We start from the raw sequence: 21,014 nt of genomic DNA on the forward strand, positions 1-21,014 counted from the left end.
CAGATTCTTCCCTAGAGCCTCAGGTAAGAGCCCAGAGTGCAACTGACACCTTGATATTGTCCTATGCAAAAAAAAAAAAACCATAGTTGAGCCATGAAAGATATCTGACCTACAGGACTGGGAGCTAATAAATGTGTGTTACTTTAAGCTGCTACATTTATGGTAATTTTTACGCAGCAACAGAAGAATAACAAAGTCTGTAAATAGAGCCTATGTAAGTAGTGTTGTATATATAAGATATATAGATTATATTATATAGCATTTAAAACAAAAACTAGATTTACAGGTATTAACTTAGAAGAAATTTTTGAGTAAAAGTAAAAATGCTGTATGAGATGTACAGCCTACCACTCATAAAATTCTGAGACCCAAAGCAATGCTGTATATCACTACATGCATTCTTATAAAATAGCAGTATAAAATCATGGAATGACACACTCATTTCCTGCAAATCATTCTCTTTTGGGGAGGGTGAAAAGGAAAAAATAAAATGGAATGAAGTATTAAAGGGACCTCAATTTTATCTGTAATGTTGTTTTTTTCCCCCATTTAGTATATTAACATTTGTTAAGTCAGGGTAGCAGGTATTTGCTATATTACTACTATCTTTCTATTTTTAAATACTGTCCCCTTTACTGCAAGTTAGTAATGCTATATGGGCCAGATCATTAAAATAACTGATAATTATTTTTATTAAAGATTCCTTAATGCATTTACAATTCTACATTTCAGAGAACTGAACTTACTTTTGCACTCTAATCAGAAAAATCAGAATTAAGTTTGTTTTAAAATACATTTAATAAAATAACCCAGTTTTACATATTTTACATGTATAGAATATTTACAAATTTTTCTTTTAAAGCATTTAATTAATGTTTACTATCTTGCCTTTTTCACTATTCTCTTCAGTAGTAGAATATTGTCCAGTATTCTCTGTAACTAAAAAATTAGCTTCTTGGGTAATCCTCCTAGGGGGAAAAATGAAGTTGTTGACATTTAATCTTATAGCAATTGTAACCAGTCACTGCATTTCAGTTCCATTTGTTTACTCGCTCTGATTTTCCAAAAGCACTAAACATTAAGCATACAGTGTACCAGTAGGAATTTATGAAAATAGGGTACACATGGATAGTTCTTGTAACTCTGAGGTATATTCAAAAGTTCCCACGTCCTTTTAAAAAGCATGATGTAAGTATTCTCAATGGAAACAAATACAGCAAAAATATCACATTCTATACAATTTAAATTTATAACAAGTAAACAGTTCACAGTCTACATTTCTTAGCTGCCCTTTAGTCACTAGCTGTATATTAGCTATCTGGAGTTTTTTGAATTCCTTTCATTTCTTGTGAAAATGCGTGTTTTACCTTGTTCCAAGGCCTCTGTTCTCTTCCGTTTTGTTGCTATGGCTGGATTGGACTGCTCCTTTAAAGCGTCCACTGGACAGTTTGGTCTTGGCAGCTGACATCCAGGTGTTGGCCCTGGCCGATTACTAAAATACTTGGTTTTCAATGCCTTTCAGAAGAAAAGATACCAGAGAAAGTAATATTTTAAGTGAATATCTGAACTGTGTTTAAGAAAAGCGAACCTCCAAAATTGTAAGGAGCATTATAAATACTATGTGAATACACCCCCTCCCCAAGCAAACTTAACTTCAAGTATTTGGACATGCAAGTTACTACAAATAAACATCTAGCCTAAGATTCACTGATAGTTCCATTACTATAAGAAAAAGACACTACCTTCAAATTTTTCCACAATTAAATAACCTTCATATAAATTCTTAAAAATAAAGCTTTTAAAAAGATGCAATAGGTTGGAAACAATGGATTAAAATCCAACAATCCACTACAAATTAATAGCCTTTCCCTGCCCCAATCTTAATTTTTGTGTGCTTGTTTTTAATTCAAAGAAAAAAAAACTTTTCAAATCTATAGGTCTTATATTTTTGTGCTGGATAACATTTCTCTCTTGTTTTATAACAGCAGATATTCTTGGTCTTCCACATTTTTCTTGAGTTTGATTATTATTTCCCTTAACTCAGTTTCAGTGTTTTTCTGTTTAGAATATCTTTCAATCTCTTGTAAGTATACAGTTGTATCAGACTGTACCATTTTCTCCCTATTATCACTTTCTGACTGGGACAATAACCAGGATGCATATCTGGACTACATTTTATGGGAGAAAAACAAAATACTTTTGGCACTGATTTTGGCACAAAATTTAAGTTAATACATAAGAGTTTAATTGAAATATACCAGTGTCTTAAATACAAAAACCTTGTTTTTTCCCCCTCTAGTGAACTACTTGAAAGCAAATTAATTATGAAATAGAAATGTATTTACATGTTTCTAAGCAAGAGTAAACTCTCTTACACTTGTGTTTTCATCATATAATTTAATACCAGTCTGAATAGTGCTTGTAGCTTAGGGAAAAAATAAAATTTGTTATTCCTTAAAACAAAACAGAAACACATCTTTTCAGTATTTAAAGAATGTTAGAAAACTTTAAGAAATTCAAAAGATATGCTAAAATACCTGTGTGGCTGTAATTCGAGTACACGGATTAAATAAGAATAAGCCTTGTATAAGATCTAGCAAGTCATCTCCTGCTGCAATGAAGATATGTTGTAATGGGATTCCAGGGAAACTCTTAAATGTCACGAAATCTGGAAGACTACACATGTCCTGTAAAAATATTTTTATAATTCAAACTTCAGTAAAGGATTGAAAGGCATGTAGATCTCAAATGAATAAATAAAACTGTCATACAGATGATATGATGATCTATGTAGAAAATCTCAAGAAGTCTATTAAATGCCTAGAACTAGTGACCAGACAAGGTTACAGGAAGATAAATACACAAAAGTCAACTGTAGTTCTCCATACTAGTTAAGAACATACGGACACAAATGAAACCCAATGCCATTTAGAATCACTCAAAAAGAATGATGGGACTTCCTAGGTGGCGCAGTGGTTAAGAATCCGCCTGCCAATGCAGGGGACATGGGTTTGATCCCTGCCCCAGGAAGATACCACATGCCACAGAGCAACTAAGCCCATGCACCACAACTACTCAGCCTGTGTGCCACAGCTACTGAAGCCCATGCACCTAGAGCCCATGCTCCGCAACAAAAGAAGCCACCACAATGAAGAGCCCGCACACCACAATGAAGAGTAGCCCCTGCTCGCCACAACTTAGAGAAAGCCCGTGTGCAGCAACAAAGACCCAAAGCAGCCAATAAATAAATAAATAAATTTATTTTAAAAAAAAAAGAATGATGAAATGCTTTGGTGAAAAATCTAATAAAACGGGTAGGATTCATATACTGAAAGTTGTGCAACACTGATGAAATAAATCAAGGCTCTAAATAAACAGGGAGATCTATCATGTTCGTGGATTGGAAGATTCAACACTGTAAGGATGTCTATTCTCCTCAAATTGGTATACAAGGTTTAATGCAATTCTTAAACCAAATTCTGGCAAAATTATTATAGATAGAGATAGGTTATTCTAAAATTTATATGAAAAGGAGAAGGAACTAAAATAGCTAAAACAACTTTGAAAAAAAACAAAAGTGGGAGGAATCAGTCTACCTGATATCAAGACTTAATATATAGCTACTTAATTAAGACTGTGGTATTGGCAGAGGAACAGGTATCATAAACAGCTCCTTTCCATCCACCCCATCAAAGACACTTTTAGTCTCATACCACATATAAAAATAAACTCAAAAAGGATCGCAGACTTAAATGTTAAATGTAGAACTATGAAACTTACAAAAAAGGAAAAAAAATCATCAGGAATATCTTTGTGTTAGGCAAAGAGTTCTTTGACTTGACATCAAAAGCATTATTCATAAAAAGAAAAACTGATAAAACACACTTGATCAAAATTAAAAACTTTTCCTCTGGAAAGACTCTGTGAAGAGGATGAAAAAGAAAACTACAGTGTAAGAGAAAGTTTGCAAACCACATATACGATCAAAGGGCAAGTATCTTGAATATATAAAGTGCTCAATACTCAGCCAAAGTACAAACAATCCAATTAAAAAACAAGGAGAAGACATGGAGACATTTCATTAAAGCTATACAGATGACAAATAAGTACATGAAAAGATATTCAACACCATCAGTCAGTAGGGAAGAGAAAATTAAAGTCACAATGAGCTATCAATACACACCCCTCAGAATGCTTACAATAAAAAAGGGACACCACCAAATGCTACAGAGGACGCAGAGAAAATGGATTACTCATATATTGCTGCTGAGAATATAAAATGGCATAGCCCCTTTGGAAAGCAGTTTGGCAGTTTCTTAAGCTACACATACAGCCACCATGACTCAGCAACTGCACTCCTTGTCATTTGTCCCAGAGAAATCAGTACTTATAGTTACACAAAAGCCTGTAGATGATTTTTTTATTTTTTAAATTTTTTTAAGCAGAGCAGCTTGTGGGGGTCTTCGTTCCCCGACCCTGGATGGAACCTGGGCCCTCAGCAGTGAGTGTGTAGACGCCCAACCACTGGACGGCCAGGGCATTCCCTTGTAAGTGAATATTTATAATAGTTTTATTTGTAACAGCTCAAAACTGGAAATAATGCAGATGTCCTTCAATGAGTGAATAATCAGACAAACTGGTACATTCATACTACTCAGCAATAAAAAGGAAAGAATTATTGATATACACAACAATTATGTTGAATGTGAAATTATGTTGAATGTGGAAAAAAAAAATCAATCCCAAAAGCTTACACATTATATGACTCTGTTTCTAACAGTCTTGAAATGACAAAGTTACAAAAATGAAGAACATTATTAGTGACTGCCAGAGGTTAAAGAAGGAGTAGGAATGGAGAGGAGTGGGTATGTCTGTAAAAGGGCTCTTTGTGGTGATGTCCTGTATATTAACTGTATCGATGTCAGTATGCTGGTTGTGATATCCTAATTGTGCAAGATGTTAGCATTGTGGGAAGCTGGGTAAAGGGTATAAGGGATATATCATGTATTATTTCTTTCTGCATGTAAATCAAAAGAAGAATTTTTAAAAATCCATGGAAAACATCAGTAAGCAACTACTATTTAGAAAATCATGTCAAATAGAAAAGTATAGAATAAATGCTATGACATGGCTCTGGAGTCACAAAGACCCAGACTGTAGTCCCAGCTCTGACACTGGGTAGCTTCAGGTAAGTTACTTAACCTCAGTAAACCTCAGATGTCTCATGTGTAAAATGGGAGTAATAGTACCTACCTTAATAGGACTGTTGGGAGAATTAAATATAAATTATGAAACCCTACCATTAATGGCATACAGTAAGTGTCCAATAAATGAAAGCTATGAGAGCACGTTTCACAATTAGAACGTACAGCCAACTTTCAATTACAAAGTTGAAGAAGTAATAGCACAAAAGAAACTCCTTAATTTCAGTTTCAGATAATTTCATTACGGTTTTAACCAGAAGGTAAAGAGACCGAATAAAATTTCTCTTTTCTAATATTTATTTTTTCCCCAGGATATGAGGCTATAATAGAAAAAAAAATCAAAAGGTCTACAATTATAATTTAAGAATGAACAAGTAAGAATTTCACTGAACTGTAATATATAAAATTTATTGTTTTATATATATTAAAACAATATATAAATTTAAAACAACTTATATTGTTTTAAATGTTATCACAGTATTTCTTTTTTGTAGACATATAATGGGTTAAGAATAAGTAATAGGGAGTTCCCTGGTGGCCCAGTGGTTAGGATTCTGGGCTTTCACTACTGTGGCCCAGGGTCAAGCCCTAGCTGGGGAACTGAGATCCCGAAAGCAATGCAGCATGGCCAAAAAAAAAAAACCATAATACTAAAAAATTCTTGACTGTGTTATTGAAATTTCAATAAATATACCCAAATCCATGAAGATGTTGATGAGCTGGCATGGAGCACCCATAAAATGAAATAGTACATGGCTTAAAGGGGAACGTCAGTAATATTAAGAGCAAGTTGGTTGCAAAAAAATTTGCATTTTTGTTAAAGAATAAAAGAAAAAGCAACTCTATATGTACTTATGTGTTTGTGTGTGTATCCTCAGAGCAAGGCTTTACACCAAAATAAGAGTGATTAAGCCTGGGATGGGAATTACTGGGATAGGGGCGGGCTATAAGATGGGGTAGGCTGGATGGTGTATCATAATTTTAACTTCTACTTTTTGTCCAACTTTGCAATACGTATATATTGTGAGTAAATTAAGACAATGAGTACATTTCTTTAAGTAATATTCATGGTACAGCACTATTCAGAATTCTAACTAAATTTCAAAGAACATGTATGAAGGCTTACAGGCCACTGTTCTTCAGTTGGTGTACCCAATGTTTCAAATATTCTTGTTAGTTGATCAAGGTCTGAGTCTCCTGGCAAAAAAGGAACCTGAAAGAAAGTGAGAGGCAGATATTTCAAGATGGTTTGTGATAGCTGTTACATAATAATACTACAAACTTAATTTAATAAGAAACACTACCACTATAACAAAATTTAAATTTAGTCTGAGGTATGCTGAATGTGGCATTAGATCCTGCCATTGCTATCCAAGTAAAGAGTACAACACTGCCCATTTTACTCACTCCTCAAATCTTTAATAAACACTTACCATGTCACAGGCACTGTGCTAAGCCCTAGGCATTTAAACAAGGGAAGAAGACAGGCCCTGGGATGGACATGGTGAACAATGATGATACCAGTAAAGGGGTGTTTACAAGATGATGTGTTCAGTGAGAGCACAGGATAGGATCCTAGAGCACACAGGAACAGCACCTAACCCACTCTGGACAGGTCAGGGAAGGCTTCCTACAGGAAGTGGCCACGAAAGCTGACAAAGATAAGAGTTGCCGGAAGAAAAGTTTAAGGTAGGAGAAAAAATTATTCTAGCAAAAGGGCAGGTGCAAAGGCTGGGAGGCAAGAGAACACATCTATATTCCAATATTACATAAACAATCTCTTGGCAAATTCTTTGAAGAGGTATACTGGCCAACTTTAAGAGGAAAAATAGTTATAAGTTAAACATTAGTAAGCTGATAAGAAATGATCAAAATCTTTGCTACACAAAGACACTTTTCCAATTCCTCCTCAGACATGTAAGTATACAGAAAAGAAAAAAAAAAGTTTTCTCTACTCTGTGAGTAAGAGGCCTTTGGCACTGTTAAAGGCAATGAAAAAGCTTATAGACTCGCTGGGAAGACATGAAATTAAGTACCAAGACTCCAACATTTTTATTACTGTGGACCTCTACCAGCAACAAAACAAAACAAAACAAAAACAACTGTTATTTATCAATATATTCTAAATTCTCCCTCTTTGACCTCTCTGCAAAAATGGGTCTGGGCCCTTTATTTTTTACTTTGCCAAATGAAGCTTTGTCAGTAGAGGATGCTGGAAAGACATCACAAGAAGAAAAATTTTGCTTTCTGGTTCCAGCTTGTTTGCCTGGCAGACTCCTGCAGCACTCTCAGCTTCTAGAATCTACCAGGTTCCTGCAGTGTGGCCAGTTTCTCCAACCTCTTGTCAGAGTTAATAATTCTTTAAACTTCTCTCTTCAAATTAATGTGTGCTTTCTATATTCTGACTGGACCCAGGCTTAATACAACCCCTACTTAAATTATATATTTATAATAGCGTGCTACTATGTATATTAAATGTGAATAAAACAGAAACTAGAATGGATGATAAATAACATTTTATAGATCTTAGACATGCTCACATTTTCTTCTTATACCTCAAAGGATTTTCTGCTATTCTGCAGACCACCAACATAAATTGTACTATGAGATCTGAAGACAGGGACACGCATCATCATAGCCTTAGTTTTGTGAGCAAGCTTGAAATTTAACCAGATTTTAAGGATGGGTGCTTCTGTCTGATGTAAGAAATTTAAATTAAAATGAGCTGCCTAATGTGTGAACTTTGGATCCCTCACAGTGTGTTCTGTTATCTTCCAATGTCGCTGTTGAGAAGTCTGATGCCATCTTTTCCCTAATCCTTTATTTTGGTTTCTGTGTAAGCTTTTCATGTTTTGCCTCTCTGTGGAAATATAGGCTTTTTCTTAAGAATCCCATGGTACTCTGAAATTTCACAATGTGTCTTAGCATAGGTCTTCTTTCTTTTTTGAAAAAATTATTTACTCTTGGCTGTGTTGGGTTTTTGTTGCTGCACACAGGCTTTCTCTAGTTGTGGCGAGCACGGGCTACTCTTCATTGTGGTGCGCGGGTTTCTCATTGTGATGGCTTCTCTTGTTGTGGGGCAAGGGCTCTAGGCTCGTGAGCTACAGTAGTTGTGGCACATGGGCTCAATAGTTGTGGCTCGCGGGCTCTAGAGCACAGGGTCAATAGTAGTGGCACACCGGCTTAGTTACTCCGTAGCATATGGTATCTTCCCGGACCAGGGCTTGAACCCATGTCCCCTACATTGGCAGGCAGATTCTTAACCACTGTACTACCAGGGAAGTCCCTGGGTCTTCTTTCATTCATCGTGCAGAATCTTTATGGCACTTCCAACCTATTCACATCCATCAATGCTGGGTTATTTTCTTATGAATTTCCTACCCTCCATTTTCTTTGTTCTCCTTTGCTAAATTCTAAGATTACTCCTGGATCAATCAGCTAATTTTCTTATCTTTTCCCCACTACAGTCCATCTCTTTTATCTTTTGGTTCTACTTAATGAAAGAGTTCTTTAGCTTATTTTTCTATTTTTGTTTGCTTTTAGTTATCCTATTTGAAAAATTTCAAGTACCCTTTATTCTTTGTTCCTTTAGTAAAAAAGCATTATGTTCTTGTTTTACATAATGCAGTATATTCTCTCTGTTCTCTGAAGATTTGGTGGGGGTGGGAAGGGGAGGATGAATTTTCTTCTGCTACCTGATAGTGTCTGTCTTTTCCAAGTTTCTTTTTTAGTTTGTTTCAGTCTGTCATTCATGTTGGATGCTTTCATCAAATATCTGGGGACTTCCTAGGTGGCGCAGTGGTTAAGAATCTGCCTGCCAATGCAGGGGACACGAGTTTGAGTCCTGGTCCAGAAAGATCCCATATGCCATGGAGCAACTAAGCCCGTGCACCACAACTATTGAGCCCAAGTGCCACAACTACTTAAACCCACACACCTAGAGCCCATGCTCTGCAACAAGAGAAGCCACCACAATCAGGAGCCCGTGCACCACAATGAAGAGCAGCCCCTGCTCAATGCAACTAGAGAAAGCCTGTGTGCAGCAACAAAGACTCAATGCAGCCAATAAATAAATAAATAAATAAATAAATAAATAAATAAATAAATAAATAAAATCTGATGATCCTTGCCAATTATTTGGTGATCCTTACATGTTGGGAGCAGTCATAAAATACCCAAAAATCCCTGATAACTATCTGGTGATCACTGGCTAACCATTCATATTTAAGGGTAAGGTACTGAAAAAGCTGATTCGAAGCATTCTATCTATGAGAAGAGCTTGTTAACTCATGGGCTTTACTCTAGGAAGATTGGACAGGTAACAATGTTACCTGTGGGTCTATTCTCTGGGAGCATTCAGTTCTTCCAGTGAAGGATCCTCTGATCTTTTACCTGAGTTAAAAAAGAGTTTTGCACTGGCTGCCAGGGTTCTGGGAGCTGAACAGGGGAAATAAGTTGGAAGTTTTACTGTTTAGTGTGCAAACTTTCACGTAATCTGCATGTTTTCACCCTGGCATCTCATCCCCATCCTCCACGGTGTCTAAGGATGGCCATGTCTAAAGATTCCTGCTTCAATTTCTTTGGAGAATAAACCTTTCTCTAGTGGAGAAATAAGTTACAGGGAAGTACAGCTGGGGGAAGGAAAGTAACCTGGCTGTATTTGGGACCTCGGTGTGAACTGCTCAAAGCACACGTTTTTTAAGCAACCCTTCTGTTTTTAGACCTGCACCTCATTATTGCCATCAGTGATCACTGGTGCCTCTCACTGGTAAGCAACTCCAGGATTCTGTGTGCCAAACAAAATTTGCCTTTAGTTGGTATTCTTTTCTGAAGAGTTTCAGCCTTCATTTCTGCCTTCATATCTTCTGGCATAGTGTTATAAGCACCTCCTAATTTCAAACATTTATGTTGTTTCTTTTCGAGATAACTTCTGAGGCGGGGAAATTTCTGCCTTGCCATCTTAAAAATCCTTAAGATATAATTATCACTTTATTTGAAAATGTCTTCATTGTATTAAGCATCAATGCAACATTGACTAAAAAAATCCACTGTCATGAGTAGGTATACTGGGTCCAGTAGGTAACCCAAGACAGAGTATGTTTTTTTTTTTTCCCTAGGGATGATTAATAAGCTCATATGGTAGCTCTTCTACAATCTCATTCGTAACAGATTTTCACTTGTTAAATATGAAATATGAGCTAATGGGCCATCTATACTTAGTTCATACAACTACACAATATTCAAGAAACATCCACATATTGCAAACACAAACCTTACCAGAGGAATAGCCTGTGCTTTTTATTGTTTTCTTTATCCTGTTCTGTAACAACTTCTTGGAGGATACCGGAATTTTACCAACACACAATTGTGACTAAGCATATGAATTAAAACTTTTTGGTTTTAGGAAAAAGAGTCCAATTAATCCTAAAAGGAAGAGAAGTACTGAGTTCAACAGTAAAGGAACCCAAGAGGGACTTCTCTCTGGTTCTTTCCATTATGACTCCACTCATGAATACTCTTCTAAAACTGTGTTAAGACCCGTCTTTTTAAGAAAACCGACACTGTAGAAGTTTATTTTTTCTTTCTCATGTCTCTACAGAGAGGCAGAGATCACAAACCAAATATTAGAAAATCGGCATTTTTTTTTACGCAATAGGCATGATCAATAAAGTTCTTGAATATCTGAAATCCTATAGCCTCTAACACCCATGTGCATCCAGAAGCCTGTGCAAAAACTGATGGAAGCTCTGTTCTGAGCTGATACAGCCAAATCAACTGTATCTTCAGACAGCTGAAGATCAAATACAGGCCGAGCCATTAGCTCTGGATCCTCACCGTTGAATGAAGTAAGAGTAGGGCAGGCAGCTGCTGGCTGATCAAACCTTTGGATTACCACATCATCTCTAGGGAATGCTCTAATGCAGGCCTGTATGATGCCCTGTGACCTTCCTATAAAGTGTAAAATGTCTCCTCAAACTACAGACTTTTTTTAAAAATTAATTAATTAGTTAGTTAATTAATTAATTATGGCTGTGTTGGGTGTTCCTTGCTGCACGCAGGCTTTCTCTAGTTGCTGAGAGTGGGGGCTACTCTTTGTTACAGTACACAGGCTTCTCACTGTGGTGGCTTCTCTTGTTGCAGAGCACAGTCTCTTAGGTGTGCAGGCTGCAGAAGCTGTGGCTCATGGGCTCTAGAGCACAGGCTCAGTAGTTGTGGCGCACGGGCTTAGTTGCTCCGCAGCATGTGGAATTTTCCCAAACTAGGGCTTGAACCCGTGTCCCCTGCATTGGCGGGCGGATTCTTAACCACTGCGCCACCAGGGAAGTCCTAAAATGGTTATCTTTGAAGCTATCTAGACCAGATAATGCTCAGTAGGTAATATCCAAGTTTAGATTTCCTATTAATCACTGTCTCAAATCATGATTAAAAAAAAAGAACATAAACAGATAAATTAAAAAGTAGATTTGTGTTATTTAGTGACATAATACTGGACCTAAGTACTCCACTAGCATAAATATTTTTAAATTCCTTTTCATTTAACAATAACAGAGGTCAGAATGCAGACCAATTTGTTTCTAAAATGTTTTAAACTATATAGATTACTTTGGTTAGATATAGGCTTACTTAGTATTACTCCTGTTCTTTAGTTATTAAACCTACTTTTATAAAACTTATATAAAAGAAAAACAACACTTTATAAAAGCTAAATGCTTATATTAGGAAATCTTCTGAATAATCCTGCTTTTAATTATTATCTATTTGGACTGCAGAATCTCACTACAGATTCAAAACTGTGTGGACATTTCCATGGATTATATTTTCAAATGAGCACAGAGATAGTCTAAAATAGGAAACACTTTTCTTCAACTGTGCAGGAAAAAAATATGGCAAAATGGTACAATTCTTCACCAAACATGGCTGCCTGTCAACTCCTTCATAACCTTAATAATGATTCCAACAAAGCGGCCAATGGTTAAAAAGACTCCAACTATAATTTCAACCAGGTCCACAACTTCTAACCCACTTATTCTCCACTGCTGTCTCTCTCTCCTTACTCTCTAAATGGAATGATCAGTCATAACACTAGGGGCTATGGAATTCTGTTCTTGTCTTGGTCATGAATGAACTGGGCTTTTGAGAGTTAATAGATTCTCAAATGTATCCTTCCAGTAAACTCTATTATTTTTGTTGAGTAGCAGAGTTGTCACACCAGGTGATTCAGAGGACCCATTACTAGCACAGGGATTACCTATATCATCTTCAAGCCTAAATGTGAAAGTTTCTTTACAAGCATTCAGAAGGGTGAGCATCTCAAAATGATGCATCGAACTCACACTAAACTAAAAAAAGATGTTTAAAGAGGTATCGTCTCTGTGGTGTACAGAAGGTATTTTCTGTGTTCAAGGAAATAAATAGCTGTATTTTTGTGTTTTGGGTTCACATTTCTTTAAATACATATGGCATGAGGAGAGGGAGAGTAGAGGCTCGAATCTGGTAAGGAGGAAAAAAACACAGCCTCAGTAGGATTCCTCAATACCCCTCTGCCTTCATTGTTAAGAAGGGCTAAACTAAACTTCATAGCTAAAGAAACCTTACCAAGCTGGCAAGAATTGTACCATTTTGCCATATTGTTTTCCTGCACAATTGAAGAAAAATGTTTCTCTACAGTGAGGGAAGGGAGAGGATGTTTCATTGTAAGATGGTCTCAGTTTGAGAAATGCTATAGGACCACCATGTCTGCTCTGCTTGAACAGAACTAAAATGCTCCTCTCACACAATATTTAAAGTAATGCAGAGTTGCACCTCCAGCAGTTGGTATTACATATCTCTTAAAGTGTACTTTTAACCAGCCCAAACAAAAAAATCCCAGAAGTACAGAAGCTTATCCTAACACTTTTAGTTACTGTAGAGATAGTATCATATTAACCCAATGAGAGTTTTATTATGGTTACATTTCAGAACACAGAATGATCTATAATAAAACCTTTATTGTCCTAAATGGGAGGTCTTCTCATCTCGCGTTAGTATTAATAAAAAGGCTGCACTTGGCAGAAGTTTTTTTTTATTAACCTGTTTGTTGGCTTTTTGTTTTAAGGAGTACTCCTCTCTGGGAATTACCTCTAGGAAGATAATTCTTACACAAATTATAAGAACAAATTCCTTGTTCTAGTTCTGTGAAAAATGCCACTGGTAATTTGGTAGGAATTGCACTGAATCTGTAAATTGCTTTTGGTACTAGTGTCATTTTCACAATGTTGATTCTTCCAATCCGAGAACGTGGTCTGTCCCTCCATCTGTTTGTGTCATCTTTGATTTCTTTCATTAGTGTCTTATAGTTTTCTGAGTACAGGTCTTTTACCTCCTTGGTTAGGTTTATTCCTAGGTATTTTATTCTTTTTGTTGCAATGGTGAATGGGATTGTTTCCTTAATTTCTCTTTCTGATCTTCCATTGTTAGTGTATAAAAATGTAAGAGATTTCTGTGTGTTAATTTTGTATCCTGCAACTTTACCGAATTCATTGATTAGCTCAAGTAGTTTTCTGGTAGCATCTTTAGGATTATCTATGTATAATACCATGTCATCTGTGAACAGTGACAGTTTTACTTCTTCTTTTCCAATCTGGATTCCTTTTATTTCTTTTTCTTCTGTGATTGCTGTGGCAAGGACTTCCAAAACTATGTTGAATAGTAGTGGTGAGAGTGGACATCCTTGTCTTGTTCCTGATCTTAGAGGGAATGCTTTCAGTCTTTCACCATTGAGAATGACGTTTGCTGTGGGTTTGTCATATACGGCCTTTATTATGTTGAGGTAGGTTCCCTCTATGCCCACCTTCTGGAGAGTTTTTATCATAAATGGGTGTTGAATTTTGTCAAAAGCTTTTTCTGCATCTACTGAGATGATCATGTGGTTTTCATCCTTCAATTTATTAATATGGTGTATCACATTGAATGATGTGCATATATTGAAGAATCCTCGCATTCCAGGGATAAACCCCACTTGATCATGGTGTATGATCCTTTTAATGTGTTGCTGGATTCTGTTGGCTTGTATTTTGTTGAGAATTTTTCCATCTAAATTCATTTATGATTTGCATGGAAACGCAAAAGACCCCGAATAGCCAAAGCAATCTTGAGAAGGAAAGATGGAGTTGGTGGAATCAGGCTTCCTGACTTCAGGCTATACTACAAGGCTACAGTGATCAAGACAGTATGGTACTGGCACAAAAACAGAAATATAGATCAACGGAACAGGATAGAAAGGCCAGAGATAAACTATGGTCAACTAATCTATGACAAAGGAGCCAAGGATATACAATGGAGAAAAGGCAGCCTCTTCAATAAGTGGTGCTGGAAAAACTGGGCAGCTACATGTAAAGAATGAAATTAGAACACTCCTTAACACCATAAACAAAAATAAACTCAAAATGGATTAAAGACCTAACTGTAAGGCCAGACACTATAAAACTCATAGAGGAAAACATAAGAACACTCTCTGACGTAAATAATAGCAAGATCTTTTTTGATCCACCCCCTTGAGTAATGGAAATAAAAACAAAAATAAATAAGTGGGATCTAATGAAACTTCAAAGCTTCTGCATAGCAAAGCAAAGTATAAGCAAGACGAAAAGACAACCCTCAGAATGGGAGAAAATATTTGCAAACAAATCAACAGACAAAGGATTAATCTCTGAAATATATAAACAGTTCATCCAGCTCAATATCAAAAAAACAAACAACCCAACCAAAAAATGGGCAGAAGACCTAAATAGGCATTTCTCCAAAGACGACATACGGATGGCCAAGAGGCACATGAAAAGCTGCTCAACATCACTAATTATTAGAGAAATGCAAATCAAAATGACAATGAGGTATCACCTCAGACCAGTTAGAATGGGCATCATCAGAAAATTTACAAACAGTAAATGCTGGAGAGGGTGTGGAGAAAAGGCAATGCTCTTGCACTGTTGGTGGGAATTTAAATTGATACAGCCACTGTGGAGAACAGTATGGAGGTTTCTTGCAAAACTAAAAATAGAGTTACCATATGACCCAGCAATCCCACTGCTGGGCATATACCCAGAGAACACCATAATTCAAAAAGACGCATGCACCCCAATGTTCATTGCAGCACTATTTACAATAGCCAGGACATGGAAGCAACCTAAATGTTCATCAACACGTGAATGGATAAAAAAGATGTGGTACATATATACAATGGAATATTACTCAGCTGTAAAAAGCAATGAAGCTGGGACATTTTTAGAGACATGGATGGACCTAGAGACTGTAATAAAGAGTGAAGTGAGAAAGAGGAAAACAAATATCATATAATAACACATATGTGCAGACTATAGAAAAATGGTACAAATCAACCAGTTTGCAAGGCAGAAATGGAGACCCAGATGTGGAGAACAAGCATGTGGACACCAGGTGGGGAAGGCGGGGAGGACTGGGGTGGAATGAATTGGGAGATTAGGATGCCGGGTTGTGCACTCTAAATGCATGCAGTTTGTTGTGTGTTGACTGTGTCTCAATAAAAGTTCTTAAAATATATATATATATATACACATCAAAAAAAAAAAGAACAAATTCCTATAATGATACTGAAGGGTATACATCAATTCAAGACTTACCCTCAGAAGCAACTCTGCTAATATACAGCCAACAGCCCACATGTCCACACCTACACCATACATTCTAGCTCCAAATAGTAGCTCAGGGGCCCGATACCACCTGAAGAACAAAAAGAAATACTGTCATTTTAGGATGGAATTATTAAAGAATTTCTTAGAGAAAACTCATCAGCAAAACATCATGCACTGATGAAATGCACTTTTATGGATATATTAACTCAAGAAAAATTGGCTACAAAACCAAGGAGTTCCATATTGCTGCCAGAAAATTACAAACACCCTTAGTCTATTCACTCTCCCACTTTTAGATGATTAACACCTTCTTTCTCCGGAAACCCTCAACACCATCCTTCCTCTCAGCTGATGCCCTTAATTCCTACTTCAGCGAAATAATATAAGTAATGAAACAAAATTTCTACAGACTCACCTTCAGTCGTTTGTACTCTCACAATCCACCTCTCCATCCATAACTACAAATGACCTATTCTTGACTGTTTTAAAGTCAATTTCTCCAGTGTGGCACTGGACGCCACACTCTTTTGCCTATTTTTAAGGATACTGCTCCTGCAATTCTCTCCTCCTTCTCCTACATCAACTTTTTGTTTTTATTAGATTTTTATCATCAATGTCAAACATCATTATTTTTCTAGCCTTAAAAAATAAACTAAAAAAACAAAGAAACAAACAACAAAAACTTCTTTGGACCCTACTTCCCCTAACAGTTACCTCTCATTCTCTGGTTGTCTGTTCTTACTGTCTCCATTTCCTCTTCTCTCTTACCCATTTCCTCTTCCCTCATCCTCTTAAACCCGTTTTAGTCAGGCTTTCATCCCACCACTCCACCAAAACTGCTCATCTAGCTTATCAAGATATCCACATCACTAACCTAAATTGTTAATTCTCAGTCCTCACTTTAATTTGACCTATTAGTAGCATCTGATTTGCAAGAAGAGAAAGTATGAGAAATGGGTAGATGAAAAGCAGTGGCACACAATGCTCATGTATGTGGGTCCCTTTTCCTGAGCTCTCAGAGTTCTTGAATGATGGGCTTAATCTTTCCAGAAATTACATGAACAACTACTTATATCCCTTACTTTTTATTCAGGGCTCAGGTGATTGACACCCAGTGAAATCTGTTTGGAAGAAGGTGACAAAAGTAATTTAAAAGGATAGAGAATCTGCAGATCTTCTCAGATCCTTAAAAGAGTCAGGGAAATTAACAAATGCCATCCTGAAGAGAATTATAAAGTCTACCGTCCCTACCTATTTAATGCAATTTTTAGTTTTTATACATAAAAAATATAAACAGAAAATATAAGCAACTAATAATATGAAAAACCCAAATACAAATGCACTGCTTTGTTTAGAGAATTTTCATTGACACTGAATGATAAAGAATATGGAATCAGGACTAACCAATAAAATAAGCACAGGCCCCCGCCAAATCAGGTGATTATGTAAAAGAATAGCCAGTAAAGTTCCAACCTACCTAACTAAAGAAGCATAAATTAGTCCCAAAAATTACTCAGTAAATCTCTGTGGACTGAGTTAACTCAGTTTGAAAGAGCTATATATTTTTTTCATAGATATACATAATATAAAAAAGGTTAATTTTTAATAAAATATCAATAATAATCCCTGAACTCTGCCAAAATTTCAGAGAAGCCAAATGATGCTCATTTGTGATTAATATCTTACACAACATAAGGTTTCAGTTAGTTAAGAAATCCTTACCTGGTTACAACCTGATGTGTATAAGCTCTATTGGGGCTCCCAAATGATTTGGCCAGGCCAAAATCTGCCAGTTTTAGAACTCCATTTTCATCTAGCAACAAGTTGTTTGGTTTTAGGTCCTATAATGGAGGTTTTAAACAAACAAGTAAGCAGGGTAGAGAACATCATAATGATACATTTAGCTGGCTTAAATTTAAACTTAGCAGAAATAGGGTAACACCCCAAATCTAAACAACCACCAATATGTTTTTTAATTGACGTAAAATCCTACAAAGCAAAATAAGATTGGACATGTTATTTAGTGAAATATTGGGTCAAGGTACTTAATTTCACTGAACTTCGATTTACCTACTTCACAGGTTTGCTGTGAGGATTAAATTTAATATTTCCTGTAAAAACCCTGGTGTAATGACAGGCTTATAGTAAGCAAATAAATAGCTGCTGCTATTAATTTAGTAACAATATATATGGGGAATTCCCTGGTGGTTCAGAGGTTAGGACTTGGCACTCTCACTGATGAGGGCCTGGATTCAATCCCTGGTCATGGAACTAAGATCCCACAACCTGCGAGGCCAAAATCAAGACAAAATCAAACAAAAAAAATCCCACAATATATCTGAACGTCAGTAAATAAATATATTATGCATTTATGAGGATGAGGAATACAGTCTATGCTAAAAAGTGGGGAAAGTGGGCAGGGTTGGGGGGCAATGAAATGGGAGATTGGAATACCAAATTGTACACTCTAAATATATGCAGTTTATTGTCTGTTAACTGTATCTCAATAAAAATTCTTAAAAAAAAAAAAAAAGATATTAGCAATAACCTAAAAGGGATTCCAAGCTTGAGTATGAGAATTACTAACTATAACATATATTTTTAGCTATTTCATCTAAATAGGGTGCCTAAGAACATCTACCTATCTAAATGATCAGCCTTGTTCTAATAGCTGAATGTTCCTAGCAATGACTCAGCCATTTCAGAAATTTTATTTCATTATGTCCTAGAATTTTAGAGCTATCAGAAATATTTTTTCCAAAGGTATTTTTGCATTGTATAATTTAATCTAGACTCCCACTGTTTTTGGTTTTGGTTTTTTTCCCAATGCAAAAGTATAGCACAAAAATGGACTTCAAGCCAAAATGTCTAGGTTCTAATACTCTTGTCAGTTCTCAGCTGCTGACCTTGAAAAAAATGTGTACCTTTGGTCAGCAACTTAGCTCTTCAACTATGAAAAAAATGAAGGACTAGGTCTCTTCCATTTCTAAATTTCACAATAGTAATTCAGAGTCCTCATAGCACCATGTGGTGGAACTGAAGGCAGCACACACAGGAAGAAGGTTGGATAAAACGGTCCAGCTCTATCTTTAACAATTTACATACTCACACCTTTTGTGTAATAAATTGGCTACATAAAGTTTGACTACAACGTGAAGAAGCAATCATACTTGGTTAAAAATCCTACCCTATGTAGAATCCAATGTTGATGTAAATATTCTAATCCTTGAAGAGTCATCAACATGTAGGCTTTGATATGTGATGGTGTCAGCACAAGACTGTTATCCTTTATTATAACCTGTAAAGCAGGCATACAATATGCAGGTATACTTTATTATTCCAAATAAACTCTACTATATAAAATCATTTCTAGACATAAAATGGATTTATTCATAGAGGAGAATCTCAAGAAAGGTTGCCTAATTCTCCTTAAGAAGCTCCTCAGAACTTCCAATTACATGGTTAGGGATCGTATCTTTGGTTTGGAAAGAAATCAGTGCTTTATCTCCTACTGCTTTGTTTTCAGGCATCCATGTAGCAAACATCTGTTGTCTTCACTTGCCCCAGTATATACAGCCCCTTCTGACAACAGCATTCAACACTCCTTTGGGAAACCATCTGTTCCCAGTTTAGTCCTCGTGGTTAAAGCAGAATTGTGCACTACCTGTGTCTTTCAGAGGTAGACACATGACCCAGGGATGGTCAGTCACCACACTGCGGCCTGCTTTTCAGACTAGCTCAGGGATGGATATGTGAGCCAAGTCAAGCCAAATACTTGTGCTAGATTCAAAGGGAACAAAGTACTTTCTTTCCTCAGGGATTATTAAACTTTTAAAGATAGAGGCCTGCAAGTGCCTGAGCCACTATATTGAGAAATTATACCCATAAATAAGGCAACACAGAAGAAAACAGTGAGTTAAAGTGAAAGACTGTGTTCTGTTAGCATTATTTATGAACTATGCCTTGAGTTGGTTTATTTTTAGTCTTTTCATTATATGAGCTAAAAATTCACATTTTTTTTTAAAACATAGGTGAAATATACTCTTTTAATCTCACAGTACTATGAGTTTTAACAAACACATCCAGTTGTGTAACCACTATCATAATCAAGACACAGTTTTATAACTGCCTCCCCCAACACCGCCCCGTCGATTCCCAACCCAAGCAACCACTGATCTGATTTGTTCTTTTAGTTTTGCTTTTTCCAAAGAATTATACATGGAATCATACAATATCAATAGCTTTTTGAGCCTGGCATCTTTCATTTAGTATAATGTATTTGAGATTCATCTATACTGTTGCATATGTTAGTAGTTTGTTTCTTTTTATTCTCAAACAGTATCCCACTTTATGAATGTACCAGTTTGTTTATACATTTACTTGATGAAAGATATTTGGGTTGTTTCCAGTTTGGGTAGTTATGAATAAAGCTAAAGCTAAACATCTGTGTAGACATGTTTTTATTTCCCTTGGATAAATAAATACATACAGGTGGTATTTACTAGACCATACCCTAAGTATATATTTAACTGTATAAGAAACTGCCAAACTGTTTTCCAAAGTAGCTGTATCACTTTGCATTCTCATTAGCAGTGTATGAGAATTCCATTTGTTCCACATCCTTGGACTGTCCGTTACTGAGATTCAATTAATATTAATGAAAAGCATAAAATCTTATTTTTCTCAAAAAGAAACGGCTTTCAAAAGGATATTCTGTGATAATATCACAAAGAAGCTCCAAATCCTCCAAAGCCAAACACTCATTTTTCTAAAAAGTAATGTCAATAAGGTATTGGGAACTTGGCACACACAAATGCTATTGAAATCCAACTCTTGTATTTAACACTGGGAATATGGCTAAATGACTCAGAAGATCTTTGACTTAAGAGCACCAACGAGATTTCAACAAAATTAAGCATTCTTTTGACTGCCAGTATCTTCAGAGGTAGAAAAATAAACATTTAGATTCTCTTTTGATTAACAGAAAAAAAATTCCTCCAGGAATCTTAATCTTACCTCTAGATCAGTTTCCATAAAATCAAAGACAAGGCTAATATTAGATTTATGTCCAAAAGCATCAAGGAGCTGCAAAGCAAAATTAAAGAAAAAAAAATCAACATGTGATTCTCTAGTAAACACTGGACAGTATTACACCAACTGAATT

General features: G+C 36.1%; 1 protein-coding gene across 5 annotated transcripts in view; it reads right to left on the minus strand.

Annotated features, from left to right (window-relative positions):
* Positions 1 to 716: 716 nt before the first annotated feature.
* Positions 717 to 21,014, minus strand: part of CDK7 (cyclin dependent kinase 7) — a 28,920-nt gene continuing 8,622 nt past the window's right edge. For all 5 annotated transcript variants that reach the window (XM_057741828.1, XM_057741817.1, XM_057741846.1 and 2 more), the window contains 8 exons: positions 20,867 to 20,935; positions 19,038 to 19,148; positions 17,573 to 17,691; positions 15,839 to 15,938; positions 6,331 to 6,417; positions 2,538 to 2,687; positions 1,368 to 1,515; positions 717 to 968 (listed from right to left, as the gene is read on the minus strand). In XM_057741828.1, coding sequence (XP_057597811.1) covers positions 940 to 968; positions 1,368 to 1,515; positions 2,538 to 2,687; positions 6,331 to 6,417; positions 15,839 to 15,938; positions 17,573 to 17,691; positions 19,038 to 19,148; positions 20,867 to 20,935 — 813 coding nt within the window. In that variant the 3' untranslated portion in view covers positions 717 to 939. The remainder of the gene's footprint in view (positions 969 to 1,367; positions 1,516 to 2,537; positions 2,688 to 6,330; positions 6,418 to 15,838; positions 15,939 to 17,572; positions 17,692 to 19,037; positions 19,149 to 20,866; positions 20,936 to 21,014) is intronic.

Source organism: Hippopotamus amphibius, chromosome 1, assembly GCF_030028045.1.
Source record: "Hippopotamus amphibius kiboko isolate mHipAmp2 chromosome 1, mHipAmp2.hap2, whole genome shotgun sequence".
NCBI lineage: Eukaryota > Metazoa > Chordata > Mammalia > Artiodactyla > Hippopotamidae > Hippopotamus > Hippopotamus amphibius.